This window comes from Podarcis tiliguerta (genome assembly GCF_965153285.1).
Source record: "Podarcis tiliguerta genome assembly, chromosome: Z".
NCBI lineage: Eukaryota > Metazoa > Chordata > Lepidosauria > Squamata > Lacertidae > Podarcis > Podarcis tiliguerta.
This window is the reverse complement of record NC_139553.1, coordinates 23,372,309-23,397,189: the sequence shown is the minus strand read 5'-3', so window position 1 is coordinate 23,397,189 and position 24,881 is coordinate 23,372,309. Positions and strand designations below refer to the sequence as shown.

Below are 24,881 nucleotides of genomic sequence, written 5' to 3'. Positions count from 1 at the left end.
GTTTTTACACTCAGTCCTGCCTTTGAGGTTGGCAGCTTCTCTAAACCCCTCACCAATTAGGGATGTAGGAGGCTGCTTTTTTCTAAGTCAGATGGTTGGTTCATCTAGCTCAGTATTATCTACACAGGACAGCACACGGGGCCTTTTTAAGGCCTACCTTCAGACAACAGAGATTGAAAATGAGACCTTTTGCAGGTAGATGCTTTAAAAATGGCTTGTGGCCCATCCCCAAGCATAACCTTCTCAGGCAGGGGTGGTGTGTACACACACACAAGGGAGTCTTCCGCATATTGAGGGGTTTTGTTCCTGGTCACTGTACACATCATCAGAACGTGCACAAGCAAGTTGCAGCCTGTTCTGTCCCCGCCTTGCTGCCTTTTCGTACCAGAAATAATGTGCAAGTCAGTCACACACTTGCTGGTTGTGTGCAAGTGGGGAGTTGCCTGTACACAGGCGCATACACACACCCATCATAAAATATCAGGATAGTGTACAACAATATAGATGAGATAAAATATAAGAACCAATAAAATGCTTTAAAAAAATGTTTCTATCCACAAAGTTTCCTCACACAATTTAGAACCCTGGAAGATCATTCTCTTCTTACCCAGTTCCTCCCTGCCAACTGTGTGCTAAGCCAAAACTTGTTGCATGAACGTCACCATAGAAAATCCTACTAACATCTTAGTTGTTACAGAATATTCAGTGATATTGCTATAATCATTCAAGGCACCATAATAGTACTTTGATATTGTGCCTTTCCTTCAGGGAGTTCAAACTGGCACACATAATTTTACAGGTTGAACTTCTGTCTAGTCATCAGATAAGCCCAGACCTCCTTACCAATAATCATAAGGTCAGCTGGTCTATCAGTATAATCTCTCCAGAGTGTTTATTCCTGCTGCTTCTCCACCAGATAATCCCCTTTCTTGATTCTCTCTTTGAGGTCCTAAAAATGTGTATTTTCCCTACCCCCAGCCAAAATTACAGTAGAAGTTTTGTGAAGGATAACTGAATTCTCCACACCTCTGAGCAGATTCTTTGGTGAAGGATGAGGATCCACTGAAGGTTAAACACCTGTTGTCTTCCTTCAGCAATGCATTTGATGATACCCTCAAACTTTTCTGTCTCTCCAGGTGTGGCCATCTAGAAGGGGACCCCAAGGAAGTGTCTCCTGTCTTCACCCAGTTCATTGAATGTACCTGGCAGCTCATGCAACAGTTTCCTTGTGCATTTGATTTTAATGAGAGGTGTCTTCTTGAAATTCACGATCACGTCTATTCCTGCCAGTTCGGCAATTTCCTGGGGACCTGTCACAAGGACCGGGAAGATATGAAGTGAGTTGGCATTTCCAGCCAGCAAAATTCAGTATTTCCTCCTTTGTTCCCTGAAGATTAAAATGAAGGAATAATTTCCCTAAACCCACCTGAACTCTGGAGAGTACAGTGGTACCTCGGGTTACATACGCTTCAGGTTACAGACTCCACTAACCCAGAAATAGTGCTTCAGGTTAAGAACTTTGCTTCAGGATGAGAACAGAAATTGTGCTCCAGCAGCATGGCAGCAGTGGGAGGCCACATTAGCTAAAGGGTGCTTCAGGTTAAGAATGGACCTCCAGAACGAATTAAGTACTTAACCCGAGGTACCACTGTAATGCTCCAAAAACATTAGTTGAAGCTCCTGCAAATGTGTATGTGTTTCTTAAATGCATTGTCCCATTGAGTCAGAAAATATTTTAGAGATGGTATTAAAGGGGATTAAACAAATCGATAAGAGAGAAGTTGATGGCTATATGGAACCTCCATGTTCAGAGACAATTGCTAGGTAGCTGGTAATAGCAGGGAAAGTGCTATTGCCCTTATGTCCTGCTTCACTGAGGAATCTGTTTGGCCACTGTGGTGAGCATTATGCTGGACTAGATGGGCCATTGGTTTCATCCAGCAGGGCATTTGCATAATGTTCTCCCACATAGAAGCAGCCTGAGGTGTGTTCTTGGAACTCCATGTGAACCTTCAGGATTTGCAGGAAGCTCAAGAAGATAAGAGGACAGTTGACACTACACCCCCATGGTTTGTCTTGCCTCTTATGAACTGCTATGCCAGACCTGTAAAGGGGGACTGTATATGGATGGAGTTACAGATGACAAAGAATTTGGGCCTGCCATTGAATGTGGTACCCCTATAATATCCCTCTGTAATATGCCAAGAAACTAACCTGTGTCCTGATCTTACCACACCACTCATTTCACCTCCCTCGTTCTACTGCAGATGGGAAGGTGTACAATGTAATGGTGACAGTCAGGAAGATTGAAAGGGATGCTTCACGGTAGGGATGCAGGAACTTGACACGTGGCTGCCATTTTTGGTGGCAGCAGCATGTTTTATGTCACTTTTAGTTCTTCCCTATGATTGGCTGAATTGCAGCAGTTCTCTCCCTCTATAGCACCCTTCTGCTTCTCTAGATCCTTTTGTTTATATCTCCTATCATCAAAAACTGGCTACTGTAATCACTCACTTTTTATTTCCTAGAATCCTTGAGAAGACTCATTCCCTGTGGCCTTTCCTTCTCCAGAAGAAGCAGGAGTTCAGAAACCCTCTCTATAAGGGATTTGCAGCTTACAAGGAACTCCGGCCAAACACACTGCCATTTAGTTTCCAGTAAGTTGCTTATTAGCTGCTAACATGAGTTTGGCCAAACTGCGGGAGGCAGTGGAAGACAGGAGTGCCTGCCATGCTCTGGTCCAGGGGGGTCACAAAGAGTTGGACACGACTAAATGACTAAACAACAAAAGTTACTTATTGGCGGAAAGTAGTTAGGGAAACAAGAAACCTTGCTGCTGCCTTGACTCTCGAGTTGTCCCATTGCTGATTCTGCTTTAATTTTGTAACTGCATAATGAAAATGAAGAGACTAAGGTTGCCTCCCCCAGTCCTGGTGCTCTTCAGAGGTTTTGGGCTACAACTTCTATCAACCCCAGGCATCACAGCCAATAGTCAGGAATGATGGGAGTTATAGTCCAACAACATCTGGAAGGAACCAGGATGGGGAAGGCTGCTGTAAGGAAAAATTAAAATTTTATTCCTTTGCTTGACCTCAAAACAAGGAAAACGCATGTTTGAAATCCTTCAGTAGAAGCAATTCCAATAGAAATAACTGATTGTGTATACTGTCAATCAATCAAATGTCGAAAACTCTTTTGAATTCTGAAGTGTACCTCTTCCTATCAGGTTTATTTAACATGAGGAGGATGGGGGTTATTACACCTTATAAAAACGTCTTCTGTAATAAGGAAACACACTTACATTGTCATCATCATCATCCCCTTCGCAGATCTTAGTTTCTATTTTTCTCTCTCCCTTTCCTTGAGGTTCTGGTGTGGCATGTATAACCGCTTTGACAAAGGAATGCACCCAAAACAGTGTGTATTGGATCATCTCCTTGGCTGCATCAGGCAGAAAGTGGAGCTGGAGGGTGTTGCTACTGACTTGGAAAATGTAAGTAGTGCACAGCAATGAAATACGTGTTCAGAAAAAGAAAACCTAATCTTGCAATGCAGGCCTTCACAATACAACTGAGTATAGGAAAAAGGAGGCACTTTTCACTGGAAGGTAGGTGTGGAATTATCCCAAACTGTGCCTTAGTATATCCATGCCTTTGCAGTCCTAGGCAGCCAGCAAAGCCAAAGTACTTGTGAAGCTTACTGTGGGCTGTGTTTTGGTTTGGTGGTTTACCAGCTGTGTGGGAGTCTTCCAAGTGATCTTTAATAATGCTGTCTGCCGATTCTACTGTGACCAGTTAGGGTTAGTCCAAGATGTTACCCAATAGGTACATAATATCAGCTAGGTGCTGAAGTGCTTTCCTTCCTCCATTCCGACCTGCTTCACCAGAAGATCTGATATTTGTAAAGCAATGATACTCCATATGCTGGTCTCAAAAATGCTTTTATGCTCATAGTTCATTCTTTCTTCTGATATAGAAGTTGCCTCCCTTAGAGGGACCACTGCCAGATGAGGTTTCCATCTTATCCAAAATGGTTACTGCATCAACTGTCTCTTCCAAGTCCCCAATGCTCAACACACCCCAGGACTATGAGGAGGAGCCTCCTGCCCTGTTGGCTAATGGCATCCTGGCAAGGGAGGAGGGAGATGAACCTGATCAGCAGCTGAAGAGCCAAGAGGGTCTTGTTAATCCCCGCGACATTCCAGGTGGCGACAGCAGCAGCAGCAGTAGCATCCATGGGACCATCCAGCCTGAGGCTCGAGCAAGAAATCTCCATTGAACTGATCTTTGCATCTGCCCTGAGCCATAGAAAATTGGCAATAAAGCATGCAAGACCTGTGGCCCGGTGCTGGGAGAGCCACCTCACTCACGTATGGCTAAGTGTTGTGTTATGTATTTTGGAAGCAAGGGAGGAGGCTGGTGTCCAAAGGCTTTCAAGAGCAACCCATGGGTTTGCATGGGGCTGGCTTTTGGGCTGCCACAAATAGTTTCTGGGCATATCTTCCAGAACAGCCACACATGTTTCTTTTTCTGGTGCAAGTACACATGGCTTCTGAGGCAGGTAGCCGTTTCCAAGATGAGGGAGTTTTTTAAAGCCACAAGGTTTCAGATACATGGATTCAAAAGCATTGTGAGCTACTAGGGAATGGAAGAAAATGCCAGTCCATATTAGAGAGGCTTTCCTTGGCTGGCTTCTGACACCTTGCATGGGAATTCTATTCAGTGGCAACATTGGGTTAATATTTGCTGGCCCCTGCACATATTTTTGTAAGCAGTTGTGCCTTTTTTGTTCTTTTTTCTTTTTTTAACTAGAGATTACTGCCGTGTCCAACCATTAGCAATGTGATGTTTTATTACTGTGATATGTGGCTGTAATGTGCAAGTTTGTGATATTTTTTATTGATACCTTTTTTAAAACACAAAACAACCTGTTTTGAACCTGTCTTGCTGATAGTTTATATCTTTATCAATGCTAATGAGCTTGAATAATATTGTGGCATGTAGATGAAGTGGCGATAGACTATGGTCAAAGGTCTTAAAGCATCTATAGAAGTCTTGGCTGCTCAGTGACATGCCATTTAGCTACCACTCATTCCTGGAGGTCTAGTCCAAGCACTGTCTGGGTTACTGTGCATCTTTGCTGGCATAGGAATGGGTGCACAGACTCTCCACTCCACCCCACATACAGTATTACATGTGCACAGAAACTCAGTTACATAAGACAACACATTCTCAATCTTCCTGGCTTTCAGGATAATGAATCAGATGAATTCATTAACCTTGTGGAACACCTGGTTCATGCATGGAAGGAAGAAGGGCAGCACACCTATTATTCTACCATGGGAAAGCTCTTGTCAGCTTCCTAAATATCTGAGCTGGACCAAAGTGTGATTACTGTGACATATTTGAGACAAAATGGGACCGAGGTTTCCCATTTCATCTCTTGGGAATTGCCTTGTGTGATTTGTTATTGACCTCCCAGAGTGAAGGATTTGGAAATTGTTCCACCATTATTGAAATAGATGCACAAGATTTGTGTTGTTTTATGCTTGTTAGTGGCACACTCCTTATCTGAGTGAGTGAACTGCCACCATGCTATAGATCAGGGGTGGGGTACCTTGGCTTTCCAGATGTTTGATCCCAATGCCCATCATCCCTGGCCATTCTCTGTGTTGGTTGGAACAGATGAGAGGCAGCTGTATTCCAGCAACAATTGGAGTGTCACAGGTTCCCTATATTTCTTTTAATACATTCCTTATTGGGTAAAATAGTGATACGTAGGCTTGGAGATTCCTGCTGACTTAACAAGAGGAAGAAGAGTTTGCACTTGCAAAATACTAATTTTTCCACAAAGCACTAACATACAGTGTAGCATCCTACATTTGTTTTTTACTCCCCATCCCCCACCCCACTGTTGTGTATTTGCAGTCTTGGCAACAGGAGTGGATCAAAGTGAAGCACTGCTCCTTGGAATCTTCTGCACTTATCCAGGGAAATGAGATTTCAGGCACTAAAACACTGTATCCTATTATGATAGGGAAAAAAGTCTCTTCATAAGTTAGTCACAGTTCCTGACTTGCCATTAGCAGCTGATTTCAGGACTGTGTTTTATGGAATACATTTTGAAATATTGTACAGTTATCCGGTCTTTATGACCAGCCTGGCATTTTCTCCGCATGTAATATTGCCAGAATGGTATATGCTTTGCCAGGACATTGAGCTCTGGTATTCTAATAAAGGTGCTTCTTAAGAATCTCTGCCTGGTTAGACGAGAACATTTCGCCTCACTTCCTCTTACCCTTGCTGCTCAGAAATCCATTAACAATATGCTGCTAGAGAAGATGCAAGCTTATGCTAATGCATATTTATCTTGCTTGTTTGCTTTTTGACCTGCTGGTCTTTTTTTTAAAACAAAACAAAAAACCTTCATTTTCAGAATATAGAAAAGGGAAGAAAAGTCAGGACTTGAAACCCTAATTAAGTACCGGGTCCTGATGAAGAGAGTTGAAACAGTACACATGCATAACAATTATTAGCAAGCAAATGTGTGACCAAATATATTGATGCTAATCCATGGGCACTAAAAGTCAAACAAGTTGTAGTTTCTTTCCTGTAAAGCAGGTGTGCAAAAACATTCTCAGCCCAAAGGCAACATTCCTTCCCGGAGAACCTTCCAGGAGCGACATATTGGTGGTAAATGAAGCCAGAGTCTAAAGTGGGCAGATGTAAGGATGTAACTCTCAGTAGGCCACATTCCAGGAGCACAAAAGCTGGATGTTACTACAGCTACCCATGCAGGCAAGCAAGAGTCATAGTTATCATTCAAGCACAGATTCCAGCCATGCAAAAACACTCAAGCATGTACCAGAGCATTAGTGAGTAGCATGGCTTGAAGAGTGGGGGGTGGCTTCATGTTGTGGGGCAGCATAGTGAGAGTCCCAAGCAGAGGAAAAGGCCTGGAGGGCCACATCTGGCCTCTTGGGCCCGAGGTTCCCCACCCCTGCTGTATAGATAAATTAAGTCCTTTGTTACACTGTTTTTAAAGGGAAAGCAACTTTTTAAAATATGAATTATGTAGGAGTAAGACATTCCAGTCAAAGGTGAGAAAATGTTAAACTATGCATTCAAATGTACCTCTGTAATAAGCACCTATTATCTTCTAATACAACTATATAGCATTTGCTAAGTGATTCCGTTTAAATTTCAGTATTAATGTTGTTCATTGTGTTCCAAAATGAACTTGCCTTTTCCTGGGGTAAAAGCACCTGTTATCTGACCAGTGTGATTTGAATGGAAAACAGCATTAGAATCATAGAATTGTAGAGGTGGAAGGGACCATAGGGGTCATCTAGTCCAACCTCCTGCAATGCAGGAATCTTTTGCCCAATGTGGGGCTCGAATGCACAACTCTGAGATCTCATGCTCTACCGACTGAGCTATCTCCTAGTAACTAAATTCAGTCTTCTGAAAGAACAGTAGTTACAAGCTTTGAAGCTGTGATTCATGTCTCTGGAGAAAGTTCTGAAAGCACTTGAATCTTTGCCTAGTTGCTGAGATTTTGGATTCTTGCCTTTAAGACTCAGTCATAAATTTCATTATCTCAGTCTTTTATCACTACTGAAACATCTTCATTCTGTGCTAGCCTGAAGTGATCACATTTTCTTCCATTTCTTCAAGAAGATCACCAGTTGCTATCTTTTTCTTTCGGCGACACCTCTTAAAATATATTTTTCCTTCCTTGTATATCTAGTTCCTTCATTTTGTTAAACACAATCCCATCCAATCTAATAAACTTTTCCAGCCTTGTAGTTTTGATCTCTAAGCCTTTCTAGCCTTTCATCTAGTATTAAAGTTCCTTTCCTCATGTAGATTGATAGAAAACTAACGTTAGTTCTTGGTAAACAAGAGGATAAGTTTTCAAATAGGGATGCTTACAAAATTTTCCCCATCTAAATTTCTTATAAATCAATGTGGAGGGGATCCACATTACTCTATATTACCTTAAACTTGCTGAAGTGGCACTAATGTATCATTAGTCCAAAAAATTTCAGTTCCTAGGTGTTTTGTTTGGTCTCATGTGAAACTCAACACAGTTTTCAGTCTGCTCCCCCCCCCCCCCCATTACAGATACATTCACCAGAGCCTAGTACGTATACTGATTAAGCTGTGGGAATCCTGATACGTAGATCAGGGACGATCAATCTGTGGCTCTTGGACTAATTTCTTGCATGTGTTGGGGAAGAGGTAAACAGAGGAAGCTTTCTTATACCACGTCAGATCCTTGACCCTTATACCAGGTCAGGCCCCATCTAGTTCAGCATTGCCCACACTGACTGGCAGCAGCTGTCCAGGATTTTAGACAGAGTCTCTTTTCAGCCCTTCCTGGAGATGCTACTAGAGATTGAACTTGAGACCTTATGCATGCAAAGCAGATGCTCTATCACTGAGCTGCAGCCTCTTTTGGAGTGGGGTGGAATGACAGGGAGGACCTGGTCACTTTGAGTTCTGGCCCCACTCACCACCACCTGGAAACAAATATAGTCCTCAAGAGAAAAAGCTTTCCCCATCGCTATGGCAGGTTGAGATCCATTGTTCATGACTGCGATTTAATCAATCTGGATTCCATTGGTGTGTGCATTAGTCACATGGGAGTAGGAGAAATATGTGAATTAAGAACTGCAGTGCCTGCTACAAATTCACAGGTTTTATAGTCCTTGCCCAATCTAGAAAGTCATGCATGACCCAGTAAATCCATGGAATAAAATTGGGGTGTGGGGAGGGAACTAGCCATCCCTAACTTGTGCCATGAAATGTAACATTTGGGGTGGAGGAAGGAAGGCAGGGAAGGAAGATCCATAACAAACTAGAACGGAAATAATTATTATAATAGTTATTTCATGTTTGTAAGTAAGTTTGTCAGACTCAGTTACAGAGTGTTTTGTAAGAACTGAAATGTTCCCTTTATGCCGGAAACAGATTCTGTAGCATCTACCTCTCATTATATTCAGAGATCAATTTGCTCTCTCCCTTTTCCTTCAGACTTCGTCAGAGGAGATAGCCAAGCATTCCTTGCTAATGTGAAGTAGTCTGTTAATAAACTGATTTTATTGCATTTGTTTTATCTCTATAGATAGATGTAATTAAAACAAAATATGATACCTAATTGTTCAAAGCGGTTTAAGCAAAAAGGGATTGTGGTAAAATGGCAAATGCAGTTCAGTGTAAGCAAGGGTCAGGTTATGTACACTGAGGCAAAAAAATAATAATAATTAATTTCACATATATATGCTCTTGGGGGATGAACTGCTGGTGAGTGACCAGGAGTGAGACCTTGGGGTTGTAGTGGATATTTTAATGAAAATGTTGACTCAGTGTGTGGCAGCTGTGAAAAAAGTGAATGCCATGGTAAAATAAAACTGCAAATATCATAATGCAAATAATGCAAATCTATGATGCAGCCACTCTCGGAATACTTCTCTCAAAAAGGATATTTTTCATGGAAGAGGTTATGAAAAGGGCATCTAAAATGATCAAGGGGGTGGAGCAGCTTCCCTATGAGGAAAGGTTACAGCATTTAGTTTGGAGAAAAAGCAAAGTAAGATTTTGTGGCATGGAGAAAGTAGAGAGAAGTTTTTTGTCCCCCATAATACTAGCACATCCAATGCTGGAAGAATCAGGACAGAACGTATTTCTGCACCCAGCAAATAGTTGAAATGTGGAAATTGTTCCCACAAGAGGTAGTGATGAACAGTAACTTGGATGGCTATAAAAGAGGATTAGACAAATTCATGGAGGATAAAGTTATCAATGTCTGTTAGCCAAGATGGTTATGTTCTATCTCCACTTGATGCTGGGAGGCTTCTCTTGTGCTCGGATCCTACTTGCAGGTTTTCTTTAGGCATTGTTGGCTGCTTGAAAAACAGAATGCAGAACTAGATGTGCTTTGTGGTGATCCAGCAGGCTCTTCTTATATTGAACTTGTTGCTCAGCGAAGTCAGAACACAGAGTCAAAATTCACAGTAAAAAAGAAAAACTTGTACTGAGGTAAACAGACTTCTTTATACTGTACAAACAATAATAGAAGAGAGCAAAGTAAAAAGAAGTAGAGCGCACACCGAGCTAATGTATTTATCCTTCCTGGCTCCATGTGACTTCCTGTAATTGAATCAATATAAGGAAATGAGTTAGAGTGAGTCAGCTAGAAGAATGAATCTGCACTTTTCAGCCTTTTCCAACACTTTACTGCTTCTGCTCTCAAAGACCATTGTCACATGACAGAACTTTCCATCTCATGCCTTGCTCACGTTGTTGTCCAAGAGATGGGCATATCTGAAAGACTATCTTTGCATGTGGACAGATGTACATATTGTGGAGGTAGGCAATATCTCTTCATGTATATGTCTGTACCAGATGTGGACTGGTTCAGTTAAGAGATGCAAGTAATTCTTATGCAGGCAAGCTCTGAGATGAGTTGAGATGAAAGAAAAATAGGCTTCTTTTATTTTGAGCCGTACACTTTCTACTTAAAGTTTGTGTGTAAGATCTGTATGCTAAAGGTCTACACACACCTGAATGTACCAGGTCACTTGCACTGACGTGTAGTGCATTAGCAGGCAATTTCACCAGACTGCATAATGTAGCTCTTCTCTCCAGCAGTTGGATCATTTTTGACTTCTCTAATTATGAACAACATTTTCCATGTCAAGAACAGAAATACAGAAGACTTGAAAACGCTGTAGCACGTCCTTGGGCCTCCTATATCAGATATAATTGGCTTCCCACTGTGGCACCAAGCAGAGTCTAGATTTCTTAAAGCACATACCTGCTGCTCAAAATAGTGTTTAGGGATGAATGGGAAATGGGAAGTCTGAAAATGTCTGCCCAAGTCTATCCATGAAGAGGTTTCATGAGGCTCCTTTTCTCAATGGATGTGGAGCGATTTACCGGATCATGCCCACTGGTCTTCTCTAAGGGTCTGTCTTTTCTGATCCCCCTTGCATCACTGTTATCTCGGGTCTTTATTTGACTCCCTTGTGTTTCCTTCTGCTCAGTATGCCATCGCAATTAGGAAAAGATGCCAAAGGGGGGGAACCAGTGCCAGGTGTTTACATTACACCTGTCATGGACATTATAAAGAGAAGGCAAGGCCTCTCCTGGTTCCCACTCAAAACACAATGGCAGCTGCTCTTCCTTGAAAGGGTGGAATAGATATTTAGTGAAGCAGAAGTAACAGTACAGACCCAGTGACCAGCATAGAATTATAGTAGGATCAGAGCTCTGAGAAAGTGACAGTAATTGGCAGGATTCATTGGGCTAGAAGCAGGCATTCCAAGTTCAAAGAGTCCAAGATCAGAGCAAGAGGTTCAGAAATGCACTGAAGTCAGAGTTCTCACAACCAACTGCCAAGCTTTTAAAGGTGGGGTTTGCTTATTCATAAGATCCTTATACCTTGTGTGAATGTTGAACTTGCAGACATGCACTGCATTGGTGATGGTGGGGTGTCTTCCCACCTGCAGAGCTGCCATGAGGTCCTGAATGACAAGGCTGTGCCCTTCATTTCTGTATCCTTCATACACACACACACCCCAAGTAGTTGGCTGATGCCCTCCCCAGACTGCACTGATACTGACTTCTCTGTTGGAGGGATCCCCACCACCCCATCCGGGGCTGCCGGACTCTGGGGAAGGGGTAAACCTGCCTCCTCCAGTCTCTCTTTCATTGACACAGCTCCCACTATCCCTTTCTCCTCATCACCTTCCTTGTTCTCCACAACTTTCCAACCCTAAGCCTGACAGAGTCTCAGGACTCACAATGTAGCTGCTGCTGCCCCAGTCTTTTATGAAAACACAAGATGGGCACTGGTTAATACTGTCGAAGCAAAGTGAGTTCCTGTTGGCTGCTTGCTTGCTTCCTCGCTTATGATCAGTATGTGGAGTTGGGCAAGATGATGCCACATAGACACCTAAAACCTTGTAGAGTGCTACCAGCAACTGGGTGGGGAGCTGTTACTTGTAATGGTGAGTGATTATGCCATGAATAGGTAAAGATAAGAAGTTCCTGGTAGAGCAGGCCAGGGACCCACCTAGCCCAGCATCTTCTCACAGTGGTCAGCCAGATGCTTATGGGAAGCCCCAAAGCAGCAACCAAACACAATAGCACCCTACCCACTTGTGATTCCCAGCAACTGGCATTTAGAGACATACTGCCTCCCAACAAAGGAGGTAAAAATGTGGTCCTCCACTTGTTTGTTTTTAGTCTCCCAACTCCCATCAGCTCCAGCCAGCATAGCCAGCGGCCATGGATGATGGGAGGTGGTAGACCAGCAACACCTGGAGGCTCACAAGTCCCCTATCTCTCGGTTCAGCCAAGCTTACCAGGCCATCACTACCACATGGAAGAAAGGGTAGCATGGGCAGAGTAAGTCTGGGTTCATCACTGTCAAACACTGCCCCCCTACGCACCTGCAGGTAGTTGTGTGTAAAATAGCTGTGTGATGTGATGACTTCCAGTCCATACAGTGTCCCCTGTTACCAGGTTAAACCATAAACTATGACTATGAAAGGGAAAGTAGAATTTGTACAGCAAGGGTGAGAGGCCCCATTCTCCAGTTCTTGCTGAGCATTTGCATTAGTGATACAATGAGACACAGCACACATTGCTTGGGCTCTTGTCTGGTTGTCATTGCATGTTATATAATTTGATTTGAACATAGCTGTTGGACACGAGAAATCGTGGAACAGACTTCTGATTTTACACTCCTCCTTCTGCTTTATTCAGCCTTCATGGTTTCATGGCAAAAGTCATCCTTCTTGCATAATGGCACTTCTCTCTTTTCCTTCCATTAACACCTTGTACCTTGAATACTTCAAGAGCACATTTTACCTATACAGAGCCTTCAACTCCCACAGAACCCCAGTGCATTGCAGGGGATAATAGGACATATTCTGCAGTAGCCTTCCCCAACCTGGTGTTCTCCAGATGTTTTAGACTTGGGTAGTCACCTTTTTTTATACCTACCACCCACTAATGCATCTTTCTTGATGGTAAAACTTCCTTACTGCCCACCAGTGCTCGATGGAAGGAGGATTCAGCTTGTGCCGTAGAACCCCCTACCGCCCACCTAGAATCCTGAAACACCCACTAGTGGGCAGTAGGGATCAGGTTGACAACCCCGGTTTTAGACTGTAACTCTCACCAGCGCCCCCACCCCCTGTCTTGGCTTGAGCTGATGGGAGTAGAAGTCCAAAGCATTTAGAAAGCATATGTTTCAGGAAGGCTGTTCTACCATCAAGTAGAGCACTTGACCAAGCTTATTGATGAGCCTTGTGACCCTAGAACATGACACAGAACACACCTGCTTCTCTGTGGATCAGCAGGAGGCTGAAATGCTTCTGAATGGCCCACAGGAACCCATACCATCCAACATTTCTCCAATGAAAATAGGGACATCCTAAGGAAAAGTACTTTCCAGGATAAAATCAGAAATGGATGGCTTTTCTAAATGAGGGACATTCCTGGAAAATAGGGACACTTGGATGGTTTGCAATCATGGGAGTTGTAGTCCAGCAACACCTGCAGGCAACACTTGTTCTCACCCTGTTCTAGCTGAGGAACACCCCCCGCCCCAATGTATTTTGCCCATTAAGGGATGCCGGAAGAGGGTAGGAACATCTGTACTACTCACCACAAACATTAATCTGACTGTGCGTGCATATTTGTATGTATATATGTGTGTTTGTGGAGAAATGTAATTATTGGATTGTGCAGTGTGTCTGTTTCTGTTTTTTAAAGTGAGCATACAGAGATTGCTTCCGAAACTGCCGAAACTTTTGTAGTAAATTTAAATTACATCCAATATTCAAGCTGAAATTTTTTTTTCCCAGTTTCTGTAAGCATACTGGCCATATTTTGTCTTAAAATATTGCTGTCTTGAACTATGTGATTAATGCCTCACTGTATGTCAGTTTGAATACATTTCCGTGGTCCAGTTTCACTTGATATACTGCTTAAAAAACAAACAAGGAAAGAATGCTACTGCCCCTTAGAGTGGGGCATTGCATTATTTAAAATGTGGTTACAAAGTCTCATGGAGGGTTTAATTTGTACGTATTGCTTTTTTATTTCGTATGAAAATGAATAAATTCCTTGCATTTTTTTAAAAAAAGATACAGCTTTTGTATATTTCTTGAATATTGATTAAGAGAGCTGTGGGAAGAATCACAAAATACCACTTCTTTCTGTCCAGAGAAGTTTCTGTTGAATGAAAGAATTGTGTTTCCTGGAAAACACCTTTGGCGCCAACCGTGGGTTTGAAGATACCGGTGCCGTCTCAGAACCATTCCTGGAATTAAAACAAGCAGCCCATCCCCTGCAGGCTTACAATCCAAAACACACACACACACACCACACCAGTGAATAGGGGTACAAAGGAAAGTGGGAAGATCAAAATCGGACACCAATTTGTAAACGGGTTTTTGTTTTTTTTTAATGACCAGCTTGCATAGTTCAGGGGCAGGAGGTGTCTGGTGAGGCTTGTATTTTGGCAAAGCTAATGCAATGAGCTCTGCTTTCTAACTCTCCCACCAAAAGAATCCAACGGAACTGCTGTTCCCATGGGACAACTGAGGGGGAGGAGGTATCTAATGCAGCTGCCTTTCAAGTTACTCAAAATCTTATCGCATGGATGGTATTTGTTGCTAGCTGAGTGCTTATAACACAGGAAGGTGGTTTCAGCTGCACGATAGCATCTGTTGCTTAGACTCTGTGTGTCCTTCCCAGTAAACAGCAAATCCGGTGCATAATTAAAAATTGAAGCCTGGTGGGAAAGGGACAGTACCATGCTAAGATTGATGTTCCTGTTTCAAGGTCAGCCTTCCTGATGAAGGGTAGCATCCTTTCTCTCTCTCTCTCTCTCTCTCTGTCTCTCTCTCTCTCACACACACACTACTGAAACCTCACCATTTGCAGCCTTTCTTCAAAGACTTCTTTGGTGGAGCATACTACTATTCCCTTCCATCATTTCAACCCAAAATTTTGTGCACAAAAGCACCATCTGTGCCTTTCCCACATTTTGGAAAAGGTATAAAGCTAGGGTGGGGAGCTTTGGACCCTTCAGAAGCTCTTGGACTCTAGTTCACATCAGTACATAGCTAATAGTCATGGGTGTTGGAAGCTGCAGAAAGCACCTAAGGGAATCTGAAATCTTCAGTCTGCTTTTTTTTAGGGGGGGTAGACTTTATACTATATTGCTTATAGTATATTAAAGGTACAGGGACCCCTGACCATTAGGTCCAGTCGTGACTGACTCTGGGGTTGCGGCACTCATCTCGCTTTATTGGCCGAGGGAGCTGGCGTACAGCTTCCGGGTCATGTGGCCAGCATGACTAAGCCGCTTCTGGCGAACCAGAACAGTGCACGGAAATGCCGTTTACGTTCCCACTGGAGCGGTACCTATTTATCTACTTGCACTTTGACATGCTTTCGAACTGCTAAGTTGGCAGGAGCAGGGACCGAGCAATGGGAGCTCACCCCATTGCGGGGATTCAAAACGCCGACCTTCTGATTGGCAAGTTCCAGGCTCTGCGGATTAACCCACAGCGCCACCTGCGTCCCTTATAGTATATTGCTTTATACTAAAAGTCTCATTGTGATTTGCAATATATACAATGCAATAAAACATGATGAAAACATACCAAAAAATACACAATAGCACTGTGGTAACACGGGTGGAGCTGTGGGTTAAACCACAGAGCCTAGGGCTTGCCGATCAGAAGGTTGGTGGTTTGAATCCCCGCAATGGGGTGAGCTCCCATTGCTCGGTCCCAGCTCCTGTTAACCTAGCAGTTCGAAAGCACGTCAAAGTACAAGTAGATAAATAAGTACCGCTCTAGCGGGAAGGTAAACGGTGTTTCCGTGCGCTGCTCTGGTTTGCCAGAAGCAGTTTAGTCACATAGCCCAGAAGCAGTATGCCGGCTTCCTCAGCCAGTAAAGCGAGATGAGCGCCGCAACCCCAGAGTCATCAGCGACTGGACCTAATGGTCAGGGGTCCCTTTACCTTTACCTAACAATTGTTGAAACATACACACTAAAAGACTGGATTGAATAACTAATAGCAATGTCATTAAAGATGCCCGTGTACTGTAACTGGTGTTACCTGGCACCAGAATGATAGTAAATTTGATGCCAGGTGAGCTGCCTGGGGAAAGCAATCCAAAAACTGGCAGCAAGGTGGGTGGGAGGTACTGTTATTTCTGAATCTGGAGTTTGCATTGCACCAGGGAACTGGATATATTTAGAACACAGTAACTAAACGAAATTAAACCATGACTATGTGCAATGTACCACTTGATCTTTTGGTGGTTTTATTAAGACAACTAGGTGGGGTAGTTTGAATATGTGGCCACAAAAATGTAGGTAGCTTTCAGAACTTACTGGCAAGATGTGCAGATGGGAGACAAGATTTGCCTTCTGTTTACTGACTCCTGCCAGTCTGCAGCATATTTAGGTACTTAAAATACTCATGTCTCTTTTCCTTCTGCAATTCAATGCAGCTAACAGATATTGTAAAATACAATAAAAATGCATGTTCGCCTTAGACGGGCATTTCAGAACCTGGCACATCATGCTTATTTCTCTTAGAAATCAAGAAGAGAGAAATAATACTGGATTTATGAGAGAATGGGTTTTGTTTTTTGGTAACATTTTGGAACGACAAACAACAACAACAACAACAACAACAATAATAATAATAATAATAATAATTTTTATATATACCCCGCCCTCCCCAGCCAAGGCCGGGCTCAAAGCGGCTTACAAGCAATAAGAAAAACAAGTTGAATGACAAACAACTTAAAAACAAAATTAAAATACAACATTAAAATATTAAAATGTAGCCTCATCGCAGGAGGAGAAGGAAAAGAAAAAAGAAAGAGAGGGAGGGAATCAAATTGGCTCCAAGCCAAAGGCCAGGCGGAACAACTCTGTCTTACAGGCCCTGCGGAAAGAAATCAGATCTTGCAGGGCCCTGGTCTCATGAGGCAGAGCGTTCCACCAGGCTGGAGCCAGAGCTGAAAAGGCCCTGGCTCTGGTTGAGGCTAATCTAACTTCCTTAGGGCCCGGGACCACTAGGGTGTTGCTATTTATGGACCGTGAGGCTCTCCATGGGGCATACCGGGAGAGGCGGTGCCGTAGGTACGAGGGTCCTAGGCCGTGAAGGGCTTTAAAGGTCAAAAGCAGCACCTTAAATCTGACCCTGTACTCCACCGGGAGCCAGTGCAGCTTGAAAAGCACTGGGTGAATATGCTCCCATGGCAGAGACCCCGTGAGAAGCCTCGCTGCAGTATTCTGCACCCGCTGGAGTTTCTGGGACAGCTTCAAGGGCAGCCCTGCGTAGAGCGAATTATAGTAGTCAAGCCTGGAGATGACCATCGCATGGATCACTGTGGCCAGGTCGGGGCGGGAAAGGTAAGGGACCAACTGCTTGATGCGGCGAAGGTGGAAAAATGTCGCCTTGGCTGTTGCTGTAACTTGCGCCTCCATGGAAAGGGAGGCATCAAGGATTACGCCCAAACTCTTAATGGAAGGCAATGGCACTAATTGGGCCCCCGCAAGAGAAGGGAGTTGGTCCCTCATCCCCATGCCATCCCGACCTAGCCATAGGACCTCTGTCTTCGAAGGATTTAGTTTCAATCGGCTCCCATGAAACCATCCAGCCACAGCTTCCAAGCATCTGGTCAGTGTGTTCGGGGCCGAGTTGGTGTGGCCATCCATCAGCAGATAGAGCTGAGTGTCATCAGTATATTGGTGACAGCCCAGCCCAAAGCTCTGGATAATCTGGGCAAGGGGGCGCATAAAGGTGTTAAAAAGCACCGGGGAGAGAATTGAGCCCTGTGGCACTCCACACACCAAGGAGTGGTGTGACGACATTTCCCTCCATAGTGCCACCCTCTGTCCCTCTACAATTTAGAGATGCCAAGCACCTGTGGATGTCAGGCATAGATTATGAAATGCAGAACTATATATACCCTCTGCTTAAAATATACCAGAATTTTGTGTAAAGAAGGTTTCAAGGAACCTTCAGAGTCTACACAATGAAATTCATTCCTAACCACCATTTATAAACACAGGAAATACGATCAAGCAAAAAGTATTGCATCTTCATCCACTTTCAGGCACCTGATAAAACACTTAGTAAAAATACTTATTAGACAGAATGATCCCAACACCCGCTGAAATATAACTGTGTTTATCTCCTTTTCATCCTTCCCTCTTTTTAATGGGGAGTGAGTGGAATTGCACAGGTGTAATGAGCTTCTCTACTCCAGCCCTGCAAAGACACTCATACCAGCCAATCTTGCTTCAGGTAAAGAAGGGGCTTGATCATTCAGCAAAATATGGCTTGCATAATCTCAAGTCTTGTGGAGGAGAGCAATTGCTTGAAGGATCATTTGAAATAAGCAAAAGGCAGTTCTAGAACAAACTAATAACAAACGGCCAGCTTGTGACTCCAACTCCTATCAAGCCCAGCCAGTATGGCCAGTAGTGAAGGGCAATGGGAACTGCAGAAGCAGCTGGAGGGCCATAGCTTAGCTACCCTTCAACTAAACGCTCCTTAATCCTTCTCCATTATAAATACAGCAAATTCTCCAGCAATGGATTTCCTTTAAAAATAACAAGTAATCATTGAATCCCTGGCCATCTCTTTTTTTCAAGAAGCTATTGACAGAGCCTCTCTCCTCTCTTTGAGACTGGTGGATGCCTATGAAAAAATAGATTCCCTATGGCAGAGATGAGGCAGCTGTGGCCTTCATGATTAAGGAGGGAAGAATCTGCTCATTCCACGTTCTAATTTTCCCAGTCCTAAATTGAACTTTCCCTGTTTCTGTATCAGGCTGTGTGCACACTATATATTGAAAGCACACACTCCCTAAGAATTTTGGGAACTAGTCTACAAAGGGTGCTGGCAATTGTGAGATAACAAGGTTACCCTGACATTGACAGTAAGGGGGTCATGTGAATTGACACAGATATAAATATTGTTAGGAGGGGTAAAAAGAAAGAGAAAGATCAAAAGTTTGCAAAGGGTTCGAGTAATCTTGCAGATAAACATGCTAGGCATTGAAGGAGCAAAGAGATGGGATTTAATTGGAAGATCTTCCCACGTGTATTGTGACTTATTCAGTGGAAATGTCATTTTATGGATTTTTAAATATTGTCAGCATGCAACAGCATCCACACCCTGAGATCAACTTCAATTGGCTGGCTAAACCAGGTGCGGATTGCTGATGGGGCTCAAATCCTTGGTGAGTTAGGGACTTCCCTGCATGCAAAGATAAGCTCCAGCAGATTGAGCAGACGAGACCAATAGTGGGTCCAACTGTTAAAAAGGTGGTTTCTACAGGTGCTGTAGAGGAAATTGAGGGGCAAATGGGGCTCATCAACCTGGGCAGGTAGCCCATCCAGGAGAAGGAAAGCTCTGATCCTAAACCTCTATTGCCATGCTCATTCCTGAGAAATCATTTGGGAGTAAACCCTGAGGAACAATCTGTACTCGCTACCTAGTGGGGACATCTTCAGGAGAAGAAAAGACAAAGGAGTAAACCCAAATCTGGAGTGGAGTCCCTAAGATGATTCGATAGCACCTAGGATCAAGGAGACAGGTGGTTGGTTTCACGCGTCCAAGCAGCCTGTCCACATCCTTAGGGGTAACAGTTTGAAATTGATCCCGTGCAACTTGACCAGACAGGGCTCTAGCACTCTCCCGCCCCGGCCCTGCTCCCACAGTGGTGTCTACCGCCTTCTGAATATGAGCGACTTTATCCGCAAAAAAACTTTGCAAAATCGTTGCAGGAGATCTTGGTGTCTTTACAAGGCCCCGGTGGTACGGGTGGTTCTGTTAAATTGTGAACCACCTGAAAGAGTCTCCTGCTGCTGTTTTCTGCAGATGGAATAGAGGCGGTGAAGAAGGTCCTCTTCACCATTGCCATCGCCACTTGGTAGGCTCAATGTTGAGCTCTAACCTGTGTCCGGTCTGATTCAGAATGAGTTTTCTGCCGGACTTCCGGGTTGGCGCCATCGCCGAATGGCGGACTCCCTCCGAGCTCCGGAGGGAGTCTGCTCGGCAGGGGCTGGGTCCTACCGCACCGGCGATGCGGGGACCCTTAGAAACCACGGCCACGGAGGCCGTGGACATGGAGACTCGGCTTGCACCGTTAGCGCCCTCCCGACTCGTGAAGGAGCCTTTTTAAAGGCTACGGATCGGGTGCCGGGGAGAAGCGTGGTGCCTTGAGTCCTCTGCTTCCCCTGCTGAGCGCAGCCGCATGCCATCCGGCGGAGAGCGCTGACTTCTTCCATTGAAAATTCGGACTTTTCAACAATAACCCGTGAGTAAATCTGGAAATCGGGTTCAAAAGGAGGAAAAAAGAAATTTTTTTTTCGAATTGGATACGAGCGGGGGGGATTCAAAAAGGAAGTCAGTCCCCTCCCTATTGTAAATTGTCTAAAACAAAGACGGGGAAACCAAGACCCAAAAAGGCTTGCATTGCTGATAAAAATTACAATTCCACGATGGGGAACTACAAGAACTGTGCTGGAGGAGGAACTGGAGAAGGGAAACACAACCCCCCCCCCTGGGAACCGGGGCGATTGAAGAGAGAGCCTGGTGAAAGGAGTCGGAGAGTTCGACAGTTTTCAAAATAGCTGTCAAAGTCGGAAAGTGGAGTGGATTTTATTATGAGAACTTGGCTGGTTAAATTTGCTTCAATTTGCTACAATTTGTTAAAATCTGGATACAAAATGGCGAATATGGATAACAACTTGACTTTTGGACTAGAGGAAACAAAGTTATAACAATCCCCCTCGAGGAGCTTCGGGACATTACAAGGACTGGGAAAGTGGAAAAACACCAATGGAATTTTACAGAACTGGTTACCTTCTGGGAAAGCTGCAAAACGGAAACAACATCTCGTCTGCAGGGGGTTTTCTTTTTTTTTTTTTTTTTTTTTTTAAAGGAGACAATAGACTTTTCTATTGAAGAAAGGAAGGGACTGAACGTAAGGTTTTGCCCCTGAACAACAACCATCCCTGCAGACTTACCAAACTTGCGAATTACAACGTTTAAGCAGCGGAACAAAAGGAAATTAGACTACAAACCGGAAAGAACAACGGAGGGAGTTTTACTACAGTTTTCTTAAATAATAATTTTGATTATCAAAAAATTTATTTCTAATTTTAAAAAAAAGGGAAAGCCAGCTGGAGTTGGGGAAAAGTTGTGATTTATGGCCTTAAGAATTCCAGGCAGATACTAGGGGTTGATGGTCAGGGGGAAATTAAACCGGGGACAGGGGGGGGAGAACTAAAACTCCAAAGGCTTGCCAACTTTGTTCTTTTTTGTTGAATTGGTCTTTCTTTTTTATTATTCATTATATCTCTTATTTTTTACCTTTTCTATTGTTATTATCTGGGGTGCTTTTTTTATCAAAAATGGAAATTGTGGAATGAAAGGGGGTGGGTCCTGGGGAAAGAACATTGGGTTGTTTATTATTATTAAGGGTAAAACAAATTAAGCTTTAATTTGAAAGGGGAATTTGTGCGGCCAACAATGTGAAATGGGAATATGGTGGGGGTGGGGGAAGGGGGGAGTCCCATAAGTGATTATGCATTTTTTGAAAAATTTTAATAAATATTATTTAAAAAAAAAAAAAAAAAAAAACAGAATGAGTTTTCTGCCACCGACGCTCTAGCTGTCTCAGCAATTGTTTCCTCACCCTCAACTCCAAATAAAACCACGGGGCTGTCCGGGCTCCATGCAATCGGAGAGGGCGCTTCGGAGCCAGACAGTCGATAGCCCTGGTTAACTCCGCATTCCAGCGGGCCACCAGAGAATCAGCTGAAAGGCCATCAACATGGGATAAAGCATCCCCTACCACTCTCTGGAAACTATTTGGATCCATTAAGTGGTGGGGGTGGACCATCCAAATTGGTCCCACCTCCCTGCAGAGGGGAAGGGTCACGGAGAAGTCCAGTTGCACCAGGAAGTGATCTGACCATGGCACTTCTTTTGTTTCACTTTTACTTAGTGTCAGATCACCCACGTCACTAGAGGTGAACACCAGGTCTAAGGCATGTCCGTGACCATGAGTTGGGCCAAACTTATTCAGTGACAGCCCCATGGAGGCCATTCTTTCCACGAAGTCCCGAGCAGCCCCTTGTAAGGTCGTGTTGGCATGTTAAAAGCCCCTAGGACAACCAAACTAGGTGTCTCCAGGAGAACATCTGCCACGACCTGAAGCAGCTCGGGCAGGGAATCTTTGGTACAGCGGGGGGTCGGTACACCAAAAGGAATTCTGTACTGCCCCTATTGCCCAGCTTCCAGAAAATGCACTCAGAGAACTGGGTCTTCCCAGTAGGATGCCTGATGCAAGCTAGTGACTTCCTAAAAAATCACTGCAACCACCACCCCCCCGCCCACAAGGCCTGGGTTGCTGTGCATAAGAGAAACCTGGTGGACAAGCAGCGGCAAGGACAGGCCCATCTGCTTCATCCAACCAAGTCTCTGTTACACATGCCAGGTCAAGCCCTCCATCCACAATCAAGTCATGGATGGCAGTGGTCTTATGAATCATTGACCTAGCATTACACAGCAACACCTTCAGGTCATGTGGGTTTCCCTTGTTGATTCCAATATCCATCCTGTCAAGACCAGAACCGGAGGTAGGGATAGTCTTCAAACAACAACTAAACATGCCTCCTCAGTAATGACATAGTCTGGTCTTGGTGTAACTCCTCCTGCTGCCCATGATCATGTCCCAGTGCTTCCTGCCCTGTGGAACTTGCCCCAGCCATTGTGTTGGCTGGGGCCCACTCCCTGGCAGCCCTGATCCCGCCCCTTAAAATCAAAACGCAAACTATACAACAACCAATAAAACAACAAAAAACAAAAACAGAACAGTTATACAGTGGTACCTCAGGTTAAGTACTTAATTCGTTCCAGAGGTCTGTACTTAACCTGAAACTGTTCTTAACCTGAAGCACCACTTTAGCTAATGGGGCCTCCCGCTGCTGCCGTGCTACTGGAGCACATTTTCTGTTCTCATCCTGAAGCAAAGTGCTTAACCTGAAGCACTATTTATGGGTTAGCAAAGTTTGTAACCTGAAGCGTATGTAACCCAGGGTACCACTGTACTAAAATTAATCCCCAGCCAGATATCCAACCCACCCCCCTGCCCCCCCCAACAAAGCTAAAGGGGGGGGGGACCTTAAAATGCCACTGACTGCTTAAGGACATTTTAAAACACATTAGCCACTTGGAACAGGGAAGCAATAGCGGAACAATCCTGCACTTCCCCAAGGGTTTGTTCCAAATGAGTCCAGCCCCACTCTCTAGGCACTGCCACAGGAGTCCTGTTGTAGCTGGGAGAATGAGGGCCTGGGCCACACCCCCTGGGCCAGCTGGAAAAGGCCTTGGAAGGGAGCAGGCCCTGCAGTCCTCACCTCAGCTGAGTGGCACCTGAATTCAGATGCAGTATTTGTCTGGGAACATATGTGTACGTTGGCACAATACATTCCCGTTTCATGAAGAAACCGGAGAAAGGAGGTGGGAAATTATGGAAGAGCGTGTGAATATCTGATTTATATAGATATTTCACACAGGGCTAATAGCAATTTAGGTAATGACACAGGTTATTCGTATGCACATTTTAGTAAGTCAAATTGAATAAATGGCAGGGATCCAAAGCTCCCATGACCCTGATCAAGGCAACAGAACAATATGGTTATTTGGGCTACCCAAGAAAATATATGGGGTTTGTGGCACCTGGGTGAGCAAAGTGTTGACACTCGCTTCAAATGCAACATGGACGTTAGGGACCTTATTCCCTTCTGGATATTCATTCTATCTACACCACCCCTTTCAGACCAGACAACAAAGGGATGTGAGGAAATAGATAAAAGGAGACATTTTTTAAAAAAACATTGAATGTATTCTAATACCCCATAGTGGGGGTGGGGTATTTATGAGTCAACTAAGGTTAGATAATGAAATCTATGGCAAATGCCACCCTGGAAGGATTAACCAGTCTCCAGACAGAAGTTAATTTCCTGGTTAAAACGGTTCTCCATGTGGCTCTTGATTGAATCTAGCTAAGCAGGGAGGTTTATGTGCTTTCTTGAACAACACCTGCTGTTATTATGTTGCTAGGAGTTGTGTAACAGAAGCCAGCTCCAGGTGTTGGCATAGATCTCTCAAGAGCTGTATGATGCCAGGTGTAAGCCTGGGCTTTACCCGATGTTCCTGCTCAAACTACGGGCACAGGCCCTGCGTACCCACCCTCTCATTCAGTGTGGTTGTGAGAAAATTGGGAGCACCTGCTCCCTGTTTTAAACTAGCCAAAGTTTATCATTATGTCTGAATTGTGGGCAGCCTGGTTTAGCTGTAGCTTCTTAATAAGCTGCGATCAACAACCATGACCTGATTGTGACTTCTTTCAACAAACCATAGTTTAATTTAAAGTTTAAGGTAACCAAAGGTACACCCAACCACCCCGAAGTTCAGACATAAGTAGTTCAGGTTAGTTTAAAACAGGAAGTAGATGCTTCCATAAGATCATGCTCAGAATTGGAAAAGGCTTAAAATATTATCCAGCCCAACCCTGTACCACTGGAGGAAATCTACTGCTAGGCAGCCCTCTGGAAATCTCAAATGAAGGTGAACTGAGCACTTCCAAAGACTCTTTGTTCCACTATCAAGCCGCTCATGTCATCGTGAACTCTTTCTTAAATATTTCTTATCTGTGTTCCCGTCCTACTCTTATCCAGCAATTGGCATCAATTCTTTAGCTTTGTAATACTAGGATGTTGGTCTTCTTTCCAGAACATTTAGTACCA

General features: G+C 44.0%; 1 protein-coding gene across 1 annotated transcript in view; it reads left to right on the top strand.

Moving 5' to 3' along the window:
• The window catches only part of MTMR8 (myotubularin related protein 8), a gene marked incomplete at its 5' end in the record, with an annotated part of 28,819 nt that extends 22,417 nt beyond the window's left edge, over nucleotides 1–6,402 (top strand). The window contains 4 exon segments of the mRNA XM_083424410.1: nucleotides 1,137–1,337; nucleotides 2,529–2,657; nucleotides 3,367–3,493; nucleotides 3,976–6,402. Of these exon segments, the coding sequence (XP_083280536.1) occupies nucleotides 1,137–1,337; nucleotides 2,529–2,657; nucleotides 3,367–3,493; nucleotides 3,976–4,278 (760 nt within the window). The 3' untranslated portion in view covers nucleotides 4,279–6,402.
• Nucleotides 6,403–24,881: the final 18,479 nt, after the last annotated feature.